Below are 18,810 nucleotides of genomic sequence, written 5' to 3'. Positions count from 1 at the left end.
TTATCCCAGTTGATTGATTGAAAGCTGGCTTCGCCCCACTGCAGATGATATTACACCTCTCTTCATTCTAAGTTACTGTAATAGATTCAGATCTAAGGGAAGATGTTGACTGTGTGTGTATACTATTTATTTATTTATTTATTTATTTATTTATTTATTTATTTAGGGCCTTTGTCCTACGAGGCAACTCAGTGTGACTTCACAATACGATTAAAACTTACATAAAACTATTGCACACATATAAAAACAGTTAATACAATTGCAGATATAAAAACATCCATGTAGGCTCAACTTGAATAGTAGAAACACAAAAATGCGAAGCACAACACACAAGCATGCAGTAATTTACTTATGTTTGTGGGTGGGGGGGGCAGTAATTTGCATTTAATGCTTGCACCTTTTACCAAAATCCTATTAAAAATGCAAATGCATAGATCAAAAGAGGGTCTGGTTGGGATCTGGCATTTTGCATTACTCACAGAATGTACTAGTAATGGGTTAGAATGGGCAGCAACCAGCATTGCACAAGGGGACTCCCACTCCCACAATGGGATTTCTCCTCCCCCCTTGCAGCCCCCCCCTTTGCACCCACCAAAATCTGCTGTAGGGCTACAAAGATAATTGGGTGCACTCTTCGCACCTTGGATCAAATCTATGCTTCCAGGTGCCATAAGAAAGCTGCAGAGATAGCGCAGGATAGTGCGCACCCCGGAAACGATCTCTTTCAGCTTCTGCCTTCTGGAAGAAGGTACAGGGTTATAAAGACTAGGACTAGCCGTCTGAGTAAAAGTTTCTATCCAAATGTGATTTGGGTTTTAAACACATTGTAAGGAGTCTGTATGGGAGTATATTATATTTAAAAATGGGGTATCAGAGTTTTTAGGGGGTTAAGCAGGCTGGGATAGCTGGGATAGCAGGCTTGTTGGGTTTTGAATGTCTGATGTAGATTTTTCAATTTCGTTGTTCTGTATGGCACAATGACAATAAAGATTATCGAATTGAATCAAGAGGGAGGAGAGGAAAGTCCTACTGTAGGAGCAGAAATATGTTGCCCAGGAAGTCAGGCAGACTCTAGAATAGTGCCTGGCCAGCAAAATATGCCAGGAAATTGCAGTTTACATAGGGTAGCAAAGCAAAAATAAGAAGTGGTTGTTTTAAGTGATCTAGTGAAGTACCATGGAAAGAAACACTAAGGGGCAGCTTAAGCCTGAACGTCTATCGCTGCGCAATGAAGGCTGAATTCAGCGGCACCAACCTGGCTTGCTTTAGCATTCACATCCCCACAGGCAAAGAGTTCTTCCACTATTCTCATTTCTTTCTCCGCGTCTACAGCTGCAAGAGCAGCCAGCATAATGGGGGTGTAGCCAGCCTTGTTCTGGTGATTTACATTGCAGACATCTGCAGAGGAGAAGAAGAGACCGTCTCTTGAGAAAGTTGGACGCAATTGTGCAAAAGAACTGAATCGTCTGTTACTAGAGCAGCCCTTTTGGAAGTTCAGCAATTGCTTACATAATGAAGATGATTCAGAAGGACTTCCAAAGGAGGCAAGCGTGGTTCTTGAGCCAAGTAAAGCAAACAACTCTCGTTATTGTATGCATTATAGGAGAGAGAGGGCACTAAGCCACATTTCATGCGACTGCTAAGGCAGTTAGCTTGAAGGCAATTGTTCAAAAATTCTATGAACAGAACTGCAGGCAGACAGTACCAGCTTCTGCCAGAGTTTCAGGTATGCAGGGATAAAGCTTCGGATTTACGACAGGAAACATCACACAAAACAGTGAAATAGTGGCCGAAATATATAAAAGTGTCTGCACTGTTCCCCCTGCAACTTTACACCGCAGTATAGCCATTAAGGAACACTTTTTACATTTCCAAAGCTTTCAGACATGACTTGCCGGTTAAATGGCTTTCTTCACTGAACAGCATTTGTGTGGCTTCAAATGCTTTCAGGTCCCCTGAGGAACTGCCAAAAGCGAGGAAGCAAATTCCTAGCGCCAAGGAAGCTACTGCTTTTGTTCAGGCCTAGCACACCAGTTTATTATCTTTGCCCAAGAGTCTCTAAAAGGAGCTCTGAAGGCCTTCAAACTTGCTAGCTAAGAAGTCTTGGATGTACTGATTCGAATTAAAAAAAAAATGTGGACAGACAGATTGCATGTATTTCTGTAAGATGACTAGTCACACAAACTTCAAATTTATTGGCTGCTGTTTCCAAGATAAATATTCACATGCGACATTGGGACAAGAATAGACACTGAAGCAAAAAGCATGCATTCTCTGAAGTCATAGCAGCAGATTAAGCCAATATTTGTAGAGAACGGTAAACTACAGTTTTAAGCCAGTTTCCACTGCAGAGAATGTTCTTTAAAAGGTGCAGTTTTCAATAAACATTTAAATGGAAACATTCAAATGCAAATAGTTAAAAGTAAAAAAATCTAATTAACCTTGAGGTTACAAAATAATCATACACTATATACACTATATTAAAGCAATCCAAATTTTAATTCAATAGGCCTCTTGCCTCTGAAACTTCCAGGACTCCACAGATTCAAATATATGGGAAATTATCCCTCAAAGAGTGTTGTAGAAACTTTTGATTTCAGAACTTCCCAACTAAGACACCAGGTGTTCATCAGCATCCAGTTCTGGCAAGTTGTCTTATAAGGCAACCTGGTCTGAGCTGTTCATATCATTACAAGCTCATTTAATTGTATGCAGAATGATGAAAGGCAGTTTTCAATTGCAGCCCTTATTGAAGCAACTTTCATCCTCTAATGAGAGCTCTAGTAACCTAGGTCTGAACTGGAAGGAAGGGGCAGGTGGCTTCAGGAAGTGGTTATCTGCACCTGCTTGCTGGGAATTAAGATGCTAGAGATCAGTCGGTGCTTAAGGAGTGGTGGCACAAATTATAGAAATATTAAATGCTGATGTTGTGTTGCACCGTCACATCCCAGGACTTTTATCTGACATTCTGCTGGAGAGGGGCCCAGTGCTCTGCACGGAGATCACACAAACATTTCAGAACAGCCAACTTACTTGCATCTAAAAGCAGCTTCACAATTTCAAAGTTCGAGTGGGAGACGCTGTAATGGAGAGCTGTGTTGCCATTGCCATCCGCCATGTTGATGATATATCTGAGGACTGCAGGAGAAACCTCCAGAAAAGCAGCGATGTAGTCTCCAACCATTGCAGGAACAGCCGACTTTTGGCTGGATACACGGAACCACTCGTGCTGGATGGTGTTTAAACAAAATCTCTGCCAAAGACACACAAAAAAGTTTTTCAGAAGGACGCCTGTATTTGCAAGTGGTTTCTGTCCAGTACTGAAATTACAGGAAAAGTAGGCTTCTCCTTTAAATCAAAAATTCCTAGGCCCCCACATTATTATTATTATTATTATTATTATTATTATTATTATTATTATTATCTCTTTTTCTGGCTTCTGTAGTATTTTAGCCACACAAAGCACAAAGTCTGCTTTAACAGGGCTTGACTTTTACCTGCCTTCTGCAAAAATTTTGAAATAAGTATGTTCATGGACATTTGGAGGATAAAGAGTGTGTTTTGGTGGTTGACAAAAAAGCATGGAAAACCGAGAATACATGTGAGGAGCCTCCTCCTCTCTTGTCAAGAAAAGAGAACCAACCTTGGTGAGATTCACCTCCCCCTGATCATTAACATTTATGCAGCATTTGAGAACATCCCCATTTGCTCAGGCATTTGCCCATAATTTGAAATTCTTAGATTGTGAGGATACTTGGGTTTGCTTTTCTGTTTTAACACTGCATTGGTTTTATTGGTGCTAAAAGCGGGACCAGGGCAATAGACAACCACAGGCCATACGTCTCTAGGGAGTGCTCAACTACTTCAGCAAAATCTGGTGCCCATGGACAAAAGCCATATTTTTAACATAGGATGGAGCAGAAGCTCTAGTGTGCAATACGAACTAATACTGTGTGACACAGAAGAAAGGTAGCCAGCAGGGCAGATGTGCGACTGGAATGTCCTTTAACCCAGAAAATCTGGCTCTTGAGTCAGGATTGACATAAATTGAGCTTTATTGGCTATGAGCCCTCCAGAAATACTAATGATCTCTAAGGTGGCATTTGCATACATGTTCATCTGTGTGTATACACTCAACATAGTTTTTCACTAAAATGATGCCATAAACCAGGGGTTGGCAAACGAAGGCCTGTGGGCCAGATCAGGCCCAATTGCCTTCAGGATCCGGCCCGCGGACCGTCCGTGGATCGGCGTGGGGATTATGTTGGTTCAGGCTGCGCTATTCCATTCCCCCCCCCTCCCTCACACACACTACGGCAGCACCTCCTCCCTCCCTCCCAGTATACCTGAAGGAGCGTCTCCACCCCCATCGTTCTGCCTGGACACTGAGGTCCAGCTCCGAGGGCCTTCTGGCGGTTCCCTCCCTGCAAGAAGTGAGGTTACAGGGAAGCAGGCAGAGGGCCTTCTCGGTGGTGGTGCCCGCCCTGTGGAACGCCCTCCCTTCAGATGTCAAAGAGAACAACTACCAGACTTTTAGAAGACATCTGAAGGATGCCCTGTTTAGGGAAGCTTTTAATGTTTGATGCATTATGGTATTTTAACATTTTGTTGGAAGCCGCCCAGAGTGGCTGCGGAAACCCAGCCAGATGGGCGGGGTATAACTAATAAATTATTATTATTGTATTATTATATTATTACTCCTGGCTTCTCCCTGCCCTGACGAGAAGAGGAAGGGGGCTGGGCTGAGCTGGCTGGGCGCCATTTTAAGCAGCCCCTCTCCGAAGCCAGCCCTTTCGCGCCGCTCATCTTCCCTCCACCGCCGCCCTCGGCCAGAGAGTGGAGCTCGTTCTGCCTACACACGAGAAGCAGCAATAGCGATGGCGGCAGCCCCTGGGAAGGTAAGCACAGCGGCTGGTGGGGAGGACTATTTGCCCCCCTTGCCTCTTCTTCCAGCTCCCTCCCCGGACCACCACAAGGTCTGAGGGACAGTGCACTGGCCCGTGGCTAAAAAATTTGCTGACCCCTAGTATAAACAGTGTGAAGGAAAGCCTGCCGGAAAGCTCAGAGACAATGTAGGTTATATGGGGACACCTGAGGCTGAAGGGCCATGTATTGGCCCATCGGCCTTGATCTGCTCGTCTGCGTGGCACAGATCATATACTTCAGCCCAACTTCAAAAATGGAGAGATGGAAAGAATTTCTTCCTGTGTTTGGCTAGAGCTGGAGTACATTCCACATTGGAACACAAACTTTATACTTTCATAATCAAGAGGAATGCAAACTTCCTATCCTGTGTACTTTCCCAAACGTGTTAGGGCTGCCAAAATCAGAAGCATGACTAAGTGAATGGTAGTTCTGCTTTCAGCAGCTTGAGGATGCTTCACGGGGCTTTAAAACAAGCCTTTTAAAAAATGCTTTCCTTCTATTAATAGCTGCATTAACTAGCGGCACAATGATGTCTGGGAAGGTAAGTGGGCTGAAGTCTTTTTGGATGGGACTGAAATTAGATTCAAGCCTCCATCACTCTTATCGAAGGGAAGGAATGCTTGGAGTTCTTCATGCCTGGTCATTTTGGCACACAAATGTGGCTACCTTCATGCTACCATGGTCCCTCGAGTGTCCACAGTAGATTAAGCAGGTCTGCTTCTTCAGTACAGTGGTACCTCGGGTTACATACGCTTCAGGTTACAGACACCGCTAACCCAGAAATAGTGCTTCAAGTTAAGAACTTTGCTTCAGGATGAGAACAGAAATCGTGCCCCGGCAGTGCGGCAGCAGCAGGAGGCCCCATTAGCTAAAGTGGTGCTTCCGGTTAAGAACAGTTTCAGGTTAAGAACGGACCTCCGGAACGAATTAAGTACTTAACCCGAGGTACCACTGTATCTGAAGCAGTGTGCATGCACATGAAAGCTCATACCAATAACAAACTTAGTTGGTCTCTAAGTTGCTACTGGAAGGATTTTTTTTATTTTGCTTCGACTACAGCAGACCAACACAGCTACCTACCTGTAACCAGGTCTACCCGGATAGCTTTGCTGCAGGAAGCAGGAAATGCAACCTGCTATTTCCAGGGAAATTTCCCTTTTATGGGCCTTTTAAATTTTTGCTTCATCTGAGCAGGATCCAGCAAGCTGCAGCAATCAAGGCAGTGATGTCTTGGCATATAGACAGCTCCATGAAATACCATATTTTTTGCTCTATAAGACTCACTTTTTCCCTCCTAAAAAGTAAGGGGAAATGTGTGTGCGTCTTATGGAGCGAATGCACGCTGTGCAGCTATCCCAGAAGCCAGAACAGCAAGAGGGATTGCTGCTTTCACTGCGCAGTGATCCCTCTTGCTGTTCTGGCTTCTGAGATTCAGAATATTTTTTTTTCTTATTTTCCTCCTCCAAAAACTAGGTGCGTCTTGTGATCTGGTGTGTCTTATAGAGCGAAAAATATGGTAAGTAGCTAACCACTTCTCTTAGGCAACTCAGATTTTAATGTGGCAAGTAATGAGAGCATATATGATTTTCAAATAGCACTGGACTTACTATCTCTTTGCTGAGCATAGCCTTTGGATCATCGATGCTGCCTTTAAGAAGATGGCAGGCAGACAGCATCTTTTCACTCAATTCATATCTGAAGGAGGGGGAAAAAAGAGGTAATGTTTAGACGACACACTTTCTGGCATTAGTGTTTGGAGCGGGGGGGGGGAGGGGATGAAAAAATAGGATGCTTTTTATCAACTGCTGCAATTTGGAATTTTTTAGGGCAGCAGAAGACAGTGGAGGTACTCTGAGAAAGAAGAACAGTGGCATGAACTGACTTTATATCAAGCATTTTATTCTAAACTTCCGAAAAAGTATCCTCAAAGATCAATGCCTAAAATATCTCCCCAACCTCTTAAAGCCCCTCCAATTAGTGTAAAGGCCAGTGCTTTTTTCACACACACACACACACACGTGTGTGTGTGTGTGTGTGTATATGAGTACAGTGGTACCTCGGGTTACATACTCCTCAGGTTACATACTCCTCAGGTTACAGACTTCGCTAACCCAGAAATATTACCTCGGGTTAAGAACTTTGCTTCAGGATGAGAACAGAAATCGTGGTCCGGTGGCGCAGCAGCAGCAGGAGGCCTCATTAGCTAAAGTGGTGCTTCAGGTTAAGAACAGTTTCAGGTTAAGTACGGACCTCTGGAACGAATTAAGTACTTAACCTGAGGTACCACTGTACTCTCATATTGAAATACTGCCCCTCAACGAGGCCAAACTTAGATTCACAAAAGGTTTAGGAGTATGCGTCCCTCTGCGTCCCTCCAGAAAAAAAAGGACTGGTAAAGGCTGTATAGAATCAGCAGTTGTGTACAAAGCCTTCGTACTTGAAAGCCCTTATGCAGAGTCACTGTTTAGAGGACTGAAGTCAAGCAGGTAGATACAGGAGCTATCGTGCGATACGTGTGAAGACCCCTCCAATGCAACAAGAAATCTGGCTGCCTGAACCTATGGGTGGCTTGCTCCAATGTATGTTACTTATGAACATGGGAAGCTGCCTTGCACAGTGGAACCTTGGTTCCCGAACGGCTTAATTGCTGAACAAATCGGCTCCCGAACGCTGCAAACCCGGAAGTAAGTGTTCTGGTTTGAGAATGTTTTTCCAAGGCCAAATGTCCGATGCGACTTGAGTGCAGGGAGCTAATGCAGCCAATCGGAAGCCATGCCTTGGTTTTCGAACCGTTTCGGGAGTCAAACAGACTCCTGGATCGGATTAAGTTCGAGAACCAAGGTTCCACTGTACTGAGTCAGACCTTTAATTCATCTAGTTCAATATTGTCTTCGCTGACTGTCAACAGCTCTCCAGGAACTGAGACAGCTCTACTTGGAGACATCAGGGATCGAACCTGCGGCCTTCTGAATGGAAAACAGCTGCTCTACCCTAGAGCCACGGTCATGCCATGACATATTATGTTACATTGCAAGCATCTCTGGCAAGATGCACTTGAAGTCATTCAGGTCGCCATTGTATAATCGTGCCAGAGACTAATTTGCAAAGGATGTTTGTGTCACGAAGGACAGGATTGTCAATTATCCTGGAGCAATCATCTATTATTTCCAGCTTTATGATTCTAAACTGTGCAATACATTTGAATTATGCCATCTAATCAAGCGGTGGATGTTTAATTAATAGTAATGATGCAAACATTATTGAGTGGCATCTGATTAAACGGCACTCATCACTAAATAAATATGCATTGTTTGATGGCTACTGAAATATCAACGTTTGATTTCTGCCATTATTGTGCTACCATTTCTGCCATTTATTTAAGTCTCTTGACACACTCTTAACTCTACATGTAAGCAATGTTTCCCCCCCAACTCAACGGGTGTTTCATTTTGGCTCTCATTTGCAAACCATATTTCTCGCTTAAGTTTATTCATTATGTAAGAAATAATAAAAACACATACAGTACTGCCTACAATGCAAAGCACAGCGTGTGTTCGAATCCTATTTATTAGAGGTGCAAACAAATTGTGGGACAGCAACTTAACATTCATAGAGTTTGGGTTTAATAGACCACACTCAGCATATTTCTCAGTCTAGAAAGATTAGTAGACATATCCAGACTTCAGAAGGAGGAATTACAATATGGGGAGGGGGAAATAAGAGAGGTACAACTGGTATAAATTCCAGATACAGCAACTTGAAAATACAGAGAAGTGAAATTATTATTTTGGATTTGATATCCAGCCTTTCACTCCCCTTAAGGAGTCTCAAAGCTGCTAACATTCTCCTTTCCCTTCCTCCTCCACAACAAACACTCTGTGAGGTGAGTGAGGCTGAGAGACTTCAGAGAAGTGTGACTGGCCCAAGGTCACCCAGCAAGCTGCATGTGGAAGAGCGGAGACGCGAACCCAGTTCACCAGATTACAAGTCTACCGCTCTTAACCACTACACCACACTGGCTCTCTCTTCAAATAATGCTTTGAAAATTCCTCAGAAATATAAAAAGAGATTGCAGTGACTGCTGCTCTGAATATTAAGCAAAACACAAAGCAGGAATTAGCTTCCGGGTTCCGAAAGTAAGTCTTACGTTCAACTTGGCCCCCAAAGCTTAGGCTGTAGACAACTACCAATGGTCAGAATTGGGGTCTAGTTTCCCTAGACACATAACATTTTAGAATGCGTAAATGACAACGGTACCTCTCACGGATTTCCACTTTCTCCATCTCTGCCTCTTGAACCTCCGCCATTTCTTCCACCCTGGCAGACTTAACATCTCCAGTGTTTATCTCCTGCTGTCCTTCCACCGCAAGCAAACTCCCATTCTCTTCAATTTGAGCATATTCGTTCCCGACACACTCATCATCTGACTCAGATGACGAACTCTCTTCTGAACTGGAATCGTCACTCGATGTTGTTTCATACCTACACATGACAAAATTCAGTTGTCTATCGATGCTGCGTATAAATTCATTTCATTTAATAAGCAGCTTATTAAAAATGTCGCTGATTTCATTTCACTTAAGTAGCTGCGAGATCCCAGTTGTTCACAGATTACATTTATGGAGGAGGAATAGACTATGTCCAGAAAAGTCTGGTGGCTTCTCTCCAAAAGGTTCAAAAGTGAAGATTTGTAGTAAAGCACTGTCTAGTAGAGGAGAAATCAAGCACCAGAATGGTAGGGGCAAACAGACGTTACTCAATGCTAACAAAACTACAGTACGACAACAAATCTAACTTTCTAAAAACCTGACTGGTTCATGCAAATACCGTGTAACCCCATGAAGATTACAACATTTCAGCGTTAATAGCTGTTTTGTATACAGTGCCATTTCCAATTGTTCTTGTGAATTGGTCTTGTCAGAAGGCAGGAACGTTGCAGAAAATCCAATTTGTTTTTATGAAAAGGAAGACAGGCTGAAAGTGGGCAAGTCTACTAGACACATGGCAAATTGACAGCTGTGTTCAGTTAATCTGAAAGACCATAAAACCGGAAAATTCATGGGCATTTAGTGTAAAAGGTGTTAGCCAATGAGAACCCTGCAGACCAGGAAGTGACCAGGCCAAATATGAGGTCGCTGAGTGGGTACTCGCTGGGCGGCAGACTTTAGTATAAGGCTATGAGAGGAATTTTCTCTCCTGTCACATCCTTAAGTTTGCACTAGCTGTGATCTACTATCAGTAGCACAATATTACGTTGTCTGCTTAATACATTACAGAAGTTTTGCTACAAGAGAATATAATATTTTTTAATGTCTTAAAGTACACAATGCAAGATCCACGCTCCACTTCTCTCCCCTGAAGAGGAGAAGCACAAAGCCTTGAAAGAGTTGAATTTTACTATTTTATTTTAAAAAGGAAAAAGAGAGAAGGCTTATGAAATGGTGTGGAATTGCTAAAATGGAACAGGATATTCTTCTTCCTGAACTAAGGGTGTGGGGCACGAATGTCGCAGTGGGGAAAAGGAGCAAAGTGCAGCCACATTCTAGGCAGCTCTCATTCCCGACATCATAAAAAGCTAGTTGTGGAAAGCATGTCGTTGTTTGAGGGCTAGAAAAACGGGGATTTGCATGCAAAGGAAACTGTACACAGCAGAGAAACACATGGAACCCACAAAACAAAGCGGAACTATTTCACGGAAAGCTAATCCTTAGGTTGTCATATCGTGAAGTCTCCTTTTGTTTTTATAATGGACATTACAGTCGTACCTCAGAAGCCCATTTGACTTCCAAAATGTTTGGAAACCAAGGCGCCACTTCTGATTGGCTGCAGGAAGCTCCTGTAGCCAATCGGAAGCTGCAGAACCAACGTTGGATGTTCGGGTTCCAAAAAGCATTCGCAAACCGGAACACTCACTTCTGGGTTTGCAGCATTTGGGAGCCGAAACGTTGTTCGACTTCCGAGGTATGACTGTAGTCAGTTTTGCTTCTATGACTTTGAAAAGGAATCAGCTTATTTCAGACCTGGAATTCCTTACCCTCCATTAATACCGACAAACTGCAGGTTCTTCTTCCCATTCTCTTCCTTTTTCCCATCCTTTTTCTTCATGATGGACTTCAACATGCCCTCATTTGCACATACTGGGAGAGAGAGAGAGAGAGCCACAAGAACTCATTTAAGTAAAGCTTTCACATCCCTATGTGTGCTGCTGTTTCAGATCTTAAAGCCAAGCTGCTCCGGTTCACCTACAGATTTAAGATGTACTGGTGTGGTTAAAAGGTAAAGGGACCCCTGACTGTTAGGTCCAGTCGCAGACGACTCTGGGGTTGCGGTGCTCATCTCGCTTTATTGGCCAAGGGAGCAGGCGTACAGGTTCTGGGTCATGTGGCCAGCATGACTAAGCTGCTTCTGGCGAAACCAGAGCAGCACATGGAAACAGCGTTTACCTTCCCACCGGAGTAGTACCTATTTATCTACTTGCACTTGACGCGCTTTTGAACTGCTAGTTTGGCAGGAGCTGGGACCCAGCAATGGGAGCTCACCCCGTCACGGGGATTCGAACCACCGACCTTCCAGTCGGCAAGCCCTAGGCTCTGTGGTTTAACCCACAGCGCCACCCATGTCCCACTTGTGTGGTTATAAGCACATAAATTTGGGTCCCAATGAATAATGCACTGGAAATTAGCCCTCCCCTGACCTCTCTTCCCCATGCCCAGCTGCCTCCTTTCCCAGCCTTTGGATTATTTATTTATAAAAAAATATCTGTATACTGCAATTTCACACAAAAAATAAAAAAAATAAAAAGAAAGCAAAGCGGTTTGAAACAATTATAATACAACAAAAACCAAACAAAAATTGAAACAGATCACCAGCTAGTTATTGCCTAAAACTTTTTTTCTGAACTGTTTGCATAAGCCTGGCGGAAAACATGTAAAAGGGGATTCAAAAGGGATTTAGAAGTATGAGACACAAGTGTTTTTAGAGCTTACTTTGAAATACAGTCGAGCCTTGGAAGTCCGTTCAACTTCCAAAACGTTTGGAAACCAAAGCATGGCTTCTGATTGGCTGCAGGAAGCTCCTGCAGCCAATCGGAAGTGCCATTGGACGTTCGGCTTCCCAAAAAACGTTCGGAAACCGGAACACTCAACTTCCAGTTTTCCATCATTTGGGAACCAAAACGTTCAGCAACTAAGCCATTCGAGATCCAAGGTACAACTGTATACATTTCCTTCGTGTTGTAAGAGACAGGTGTCATTATATTTGGGTTGCTGAGATATTTTATTGTCTGCAACAATAGAATCGTAGAGTTGTAAGGGGCTTTGTGGAATATGCAGCTGCCCCAAACTTTGCATTATCAGCATCATGCTCTAACCAAATGGGCATGGAGCAAGGGTATAATTCTATTATGAATTACATTTCTCCTGCTTGAATTAATGACATTTTCCCTAAAAGAGTTCCACTTGAGAGTGGTGCACGAAGAAGCCATAATGGCCAGATATGTTTATTTACAAACTAACAAGAGCACAAATAACAACAAAGCAAAAAAGAAATAAAGCAATAATAAACAAATTACCATAAAGCCCAGAGGCCAGCTGGTCATCTGTAAGATTAATTGGAGACATGGTGCTGTCTTGGGAGGGCGAGGCTGTCCGGTCCGGTCCTGCTCCCACTAGGGTGGTCTTCTCCTTGCTTATTGTCCCCATCTCCTGACCCAGTTTCAGCACTTGGGAGCTTGAAACTAAATGAGAACTACCAGGGTGGCCACGAGGAACGTGCAACAAATTGTCCGCTGTTAGCAAAGAAAGGAGTGGATTACTGAACCATGAAAGCTTCTGGTTTAATGTTTCTGTTATACAGTGGTCCCTTGGTTCTCAAACAACTTGGAACCCAAACACTGCAAACCCGGAAGTGTTCCAGTTTGCTAACTTTTTTTGGAAGCCGAACATGCTCCATTTTGAGTGACACACTTCCGTTTTGAGTGTTACGCTGAGGTCTGTCTGTTTTTGCTATTTATTTTGCGTTTTTGTGGCTCCTTTTTTGTTTTGTTTTCGTGACTGTGTGGAACCCAGTTCAGTTACTGATTGATTGTGTGACTGCAGTACATTGATTATTGCTTTTATTTTATGGATCAGTGGTCTCGTTAGATAGTAAAATTCATGTTAAATTGCTGTTTTGGGGGTTGTTTTTAAAAGTCTGGAACGGATTTATCCATTTTGCGTTACTTTCTATGGGAAAGCGTGCCTTGGTTTTGGAAAGGACTTCTGGAATGGATTAAGTTTGAGAACCAAGGTACCACTCTACTCAATTTCTAGTATTTTGTTATATATGGAAATGCCTCAAGTATCCACAATGCACAACAGTTTGCTCCTGTTTGTGCTCGCTTGGCCTCTTCTACATTGAAACCAACTTCTTAAACATGCTCACATTTCACTGGATGCCAGGAATAGACACCTCCCCTCTCTTGCATCCTGGTCACAGTAGTAGTAATAATAATTTTATTATTTCTACCCTGCCCATCTGGCTGGGTTTCCACTCTGGGCTGCTTACAGCATATATTGAAACATAATAAAACACCAAACATTAAAGACTTCCCAATACAGGGCTGCCTTTAGATGTCTTCTAAAAGTTGTGCAATTCTTTATCTCCTTGACATCTGATGGGAGGGCATTCCACAGGGTGGGCGCCACTACCAAGAAGGCCCTCTGCCTGGTTCCCTGTAAGTAAGTCCAGTGAAATAATCTTCAAATGTTATCTGTGAAACAATTTGAAAACATAACATTTGAAGGTATTTCACTGGACTTATTTAATTTTTTAAAAAAATTACCATTTTACTTTTCAGAATACAAGGACATCAGTTTTTACTTGTATAAAAAGGCGCTGCAAAAAGCAAAAACTTAATAATAAACAGTCCCTCCCATGGGTTAAGTCCAACATCTGGAAATGAAGCTGCTTATTTCTATATCTCACACCTCTGTCTTTCAGAGGAAAAGATGCTCTTGGACATTCTGCAACAAGGTAGTTGCCAAAATAGGGGGTGGGGTATTCATTTATTTTATTTAAAGCATTTATTAGCCATGACTCAGAGTGCTTACAAAGCGAGGCAAAAAATACAGCTTTTTTTTTTAAGAGACAATGACCCTTCAGCATATTGAGAATAAATTATTTCTAGTTTCTTCCAATAAACGTGGAGTCTTTGTGGAACACCATTAAAAGCTAAGCTTTGAAAGCCGACTGATTCATGACAGCAAAATGCATCCAATGAAATGTGGAAGGATACAAATTCCAAGTTTTAAGAGCTCTTCTTGGAAGATGCTGTAGGCAGCTGGGAGAAGCTGGAATGGACTTCTGCCGTGTTGTTCTACCTCACCCCCAAGAAATGGCCCAGTAAAATCCAGCGTCTTTCAGAATGTGCTTTTCCTTCTGGGAAACCGTGATGATTTTGTTTTTCTTATTATTATCCTGGTACATCTCCTATACACACGTTAAACAACTGGAAATATTTAACAAGATGTTTCCATTGTGACTGCTTCCAAGAAGGAAAGAGGGGGGAAACGTTTTGAAAGATACAGGACTGTTGTTGCAAAACAAGGCCAACTCTCAAAGGCTGCATGAGACTTGGTCTGACACATGGAACTACTGTGACTTAACGCATTAAGAGACTGGGCTGCCATTCATTTTAAGGCCTCTAAATATTTTAAGCTTGAGGTCTGTGTGGAAAATATTTTCTTTAAAAAAACAAGTAGCAATGTAGCTCTCGACAGCCATTAAGCCACTGTATGGCACGCTTGACTAAAAACAATAGTGGAAACTTGTGTGACTTCCCACACCAATTTTAAAAGTTACTTTGTATCCTATCACTTTTGCAAATCCGTTAAGGGCTTTTAAAATCAAAAGCAGTGGGAAAAGTCAGCAAATTAAATTATACTATAAATTATTATATTATATTATATTATATTATATTATATTATATTATATTATATTATATTATATTATATTATATTATTATATTACTCAAGAGTAGATCCAGCAAGAGCAATGAGCCTCGTGTCACTCATGATCATTAATTTCAATGGATCTACCTGGAGTATAACTTTGTTGGCTAACACCCAGCAGGTTTAGCTTCTGCTAAAATAAAGGCTTAATTTCATGCAAGTGTCAAGGACCTAGTTCTCTCTAAAGTGGGAAACCTACATCTATCATAAACAGCCACTTAAAACTTTTATTTTTTAAAAAAATATTCCTGTAAATTGGACAAAGAGAAGATTGTACCTGTGATGGGGATTTTCTGAATGGAAGAGCATTTGAGCCAAGAGAGCCCCTACCTGCAGCCTGAAGCTGTAAGGCCCAGGCCTTACAGAGAACATAAGACTAGGGGATTAGGTGCAGTGGTGCAAATTCATTGTTAAATAATGGAGGGCTGGGATAATGGTCAGCGTATGATGGCTGTTCAGAGAAATCACTTTAAAAAGACCAGACCACCATAGGGAGGTACAAAATCTGGACACGTCCCATTAAGACACTAATAATTACAGGTCGCACAGATAATTGTGTGCATAATAGCCAGGATCCCTAGGACATCTGCCCATAGTACAGAGGACAGGGGAAGCAGTGTAATGACAGACCTGCCTTTATCTGTAGGTAAGCAGCACTGAGAAACAGAATTAGTTATGACGAATCAAAAGTATAAAGGCAGTGGGAGCAAACGTCCCTAGTCTGCAAAATGTTCACAGAAATGAGACAACTGTGGTAATAGCTGTTCTACTCTACAAAATACCTCTGGCCGTAATTTTAGAATCCCTTCCTGCCATTAAGAGGGGTCTGAGCTCTTAAGATCTTGAACTATATAAAGGTTAAATTCCCAGGAAACAGGACAGACGATTATCCAGTCACTGGGTATTTTTAGGCATTTTAGGTATTCAAGCACTGACACCGCTTTTATCTATTCACTGCAATCTAAGACCGGCATCTCCTTCCCGATCCTTTCAGTCCTGGAAAGGCAAGTCATGACATAAGCAGTTTGGTGAGAGCGACTCGTGCCCCTCCTTTTAAGGCACCAGCAACCTTTAAGCAAACGAGAAAGCCCCCTCCAGCATACCTGCTGCCGAAGTTCTCTCCGCGCACTGCTTCGACATATCCAGGTTGCGCAGTTCCTCGGTGCTTGCATACTTCATGACGCTGTTGATGGAGGACAGAGTGCTGATGAGCTGAGAATTAATAGAGCCGATCTGTGAGTGGGGCTCTCCAAAAGCATCGGCTAACTCAGAATAGTTTTCAGCAAGTAGCATCTGCTGCTCTTGAACAAGCTTCTGGACCCGTTCGATGTAATGATCCAAGCCGGTCTTCATCTCAGGCTGAGAGAACGGGCTGTCCAGCCCAAGGTTCCCCCAGTCAGAAACAGAGTCATCTCCAACGCCAATGCTTCTTGTGCCGGGCGGCGCTACAGACACCGGAGGAGGACCACAGGCAATATTTCTCATTTTCAGGCCCACTAGATAGTTCTCGTTAATACTGATCTGCCCCACGCCACAGTCTTTGGTCTTTGTTAGGGAGGGTTTGTCAAAGCTGGCCGTGCTAGAAAGCACTGTCCCCACGCCAATGGAGCGAGTTTTAGCCGCCGTATTTACATCCTTGACCCTTCCATCTCCTATAGCGACTGTCCTCATCTCAACAATCACAGTGTTTGTCTGTTTATCGCAAGTGCTCAGGAAAGTGTTGGTGCCAGAATCCGTCAAGGGAGCTACATCCGTGTTGGTGAACTGGTCAGCTTGTTCTAACACTGTGTTGGTTCCCTGGGTCGCCGTACGAGGCACCGCCATGACTCCAGTATCTGCCTTGCAAGCGGGTTCCGTGTTGGTACTGCGGGAAACGGCTTTGCTTGCTGGGCAGACTGTTTGGACGGGACAGTCTCCGCAGCCTATGGACCGAACTTCCTTGATTTTCAGCTCCGTCTTGCGCAGGCTTAATCTGTCCACGGATTCCTCCGTATTGACCCCCGTTTCGCAGACGGACCTTTCCGTGCCCACACCCTTGTCGCACATCTCAAGAGAGCTCCCGGTGCACCGATCGCACATTTCTTTTCTCTCCTTCACAATCCACCAATTCATAGGCACATCTGGGCCCGCAGCTGAACTGTGCGATTGAGGCCTGCACAATACTCCAACGCTGCTCATCTGCAGATGGCTCCCCACGCATGAATCAACCACATCCACGTGACCTCCCACCATTTGGTCTTTTGTTTGTACAACTGCTTCCACCGCTCTGCTGAAGACAAGGGGCTGCGCCATCAGCGCCTTGTCCATTTTTTTCCTGGATCCAGCTGCCTGGAGCTCATGCTTTAATTTGGTCATCTCTCTGTCGTGAGTCGTCTCCCTCAGCTGAACTTCCAGCCGGTAGATTTTATCTTTGAGGGCTTCGATGGTCTGATGCTGGAGCTCTAGTTCCCTCTCGGCCTCTGTAGGTAAGCCAAGCATCCCCTCCGTCACCCCGACGCTCGAATCTTTAGTCTTCTGCTCTGTTCCTACTGCTACATCCTTGCACTTTATCAAAGCTCTGTTGTACACAACAACGTCGTTCATGTTCTCCTCTGTGCCCACGGCAACCGATCTGCTCTCTTTCGCTGCACTCGCTCGGTTCACTCGCAGGTTAGATGGAACGTCATAGCTGCTGTCCTGGATCTTCTTCTCCAGGGCTTGCATTTCAGCCGTCAACTGCCTGAACTCTTCCACCCTCTCTGAGCTATGTTCCACGCTCCCCATGTCTTCCTCACAGTCTATATAGAGTTCGCCACCCCCTCTGGCGGGAGAGAGGGGCTTCCATTGCTCCGCATTTCCTGCGCTATAAGACCTCTTTCTGAAATGGCCCGCGTCATTCTGGTTGACAACCCTTTGGCTTTTGAGCTTCTCCACCATCTGCCTTTTCTCCTCCTGCAAGACTGAAATCTTCACCTGGAGCACAGGGATAGTCTTGACTTGCTCCTCAAGCTCCTTGAGGCGCTTGAGGGCAATGGCCATTTGTTCCCTGATGTGTTGCAGGTGCACCGGGCTGACGTTAGTCACCGGTGTCGATATCCCTGAGCTCAAGGGGCTGTGGCGGATGGAGCTCCCTAGAGAGGATGCAAGATAAAGATTATATTCCCCATTGCCCTGGTATCCGTTCTGAAACTGCTGAGACATCTGGTTGTGGCCGCTGGACCCCACAAAGGAAGGGAGGGAACTTGTGGAGCCCATGGCTCCAAAACTGGAAAGCCTCGGCCTCCGAGATTCTCCTGGAACTGCTTGCATTGCCATCTTCTCCTGCTCCAATCTCCTCCGTGTTTCCATGAGAGTTTTGGTAACGCGGAGGTTGTGGCGAGGCAGCTGTGGCGAAGGAGGCCGGAGCTGTTTGCTTTCAGGGATAGTTAGGAAGCTTGGAGAGGCTTCAAAGGACAAGGACGGTCTCGGGGCAGCGGCTGCTGGGCTTCGTGCTGCAAAGAGCGAAGACGGATGTTTGTTTTCATCACTGTTGGATGAAGACAGAGATTCATTGGATGTCCATCCGCTGTATTGGCCAGAAGTGTTTTTGCTGGCTGAAAAAGGTGCCGTCACTTTCTGCTTTTTCTGGATGTTCAGTTTCTTAATAGTATTTCCCTTCTGTATATCTTCCACATACTTGAGAAAATCCAAATCAAGCTGGTAACCGTAAGGTGTTTCCACAAAATAGGGGTCCTTCTGATTTCTGTCATCCTCCCCATTCAGAGCATTTTCATCTTTTTCTAAAAGAAGGAAACACACACACATTAAGCATAAAATCCTACATAAAAGGGTTTGTTTGTTTGTTTTGGAAAATTATAAGCACTCTATAATTTGCTAAGTTATAAGCACTCTACTCAGACAGCAGAATCAGTGTTCC

The 18,810-nt window shown here is 43.8% G+C and overlaps 1 protein-coding gene across 7 annotated transcripts in view; it reads right to left on the bottom strand.

Annotated features, from left to right (window-relative positions):
* KANK1 (KN motif and ankyrin repeat domains 1) overlaps window positions 1-18,810 on the bottom strand; it is a 123,386-nt gene that overhangs the window by 5,621 nt on the left and 98,955 nt on the right. For all 7 annotated transcript variants that reach the window (XM_083419460.1, XM_083419462.1, XM_083419461.1 and 4 more), the window contains 7 exons: window positions 16,019-18,673; window positions 12,497-12,712; window positions 10,961-11,063; window positions 9,184-9,408; window positions 6,534-6,621; window positions 3,034-3,253; window positions 1,256-1,398 (listed from right to left, as the gene is read on the bottom strand). In XM_083419460.1, coding sequence (XP_083275586.1) covers window positions 1,256-1,398; window positions 3,034-3,253; window positions 6,534-6,621; window positions 9,184-9,408; window positions 10,961-11,063; window positions 12,497-12,712; window positions 16,019-18,673 — 3,650 coding nt within the window. The remainder of the gene's footprint in view (window positions 1-1,255; window positions 1,399-3,033; window positions 3,254-6,533; window positions 6,622-9,183; window positions 9,409-10,960; window positions 11,064-12,496; window positions 12,713-16,018; window positions 18,674-18,810) is intronic.

The sequence above is a fragment of the Podarcis tiliguerta genome (assembly GCF_965153285.1).
Source record: "Podarcis tiliguerta genome assembly, chromosome: 17".
NCBI classification, from domain to species: Eukaryota; Metazoa; Chordata; class Lepidosauria; order Squamata; family Lacertidae; genus Podarcis; species Podarcis tiliguerta.
The sequence above is the reverse complement of the archived record's forward strand: the minus strand, read 5'-3'. Positions and strand labels throughout refer to the sequence as shown.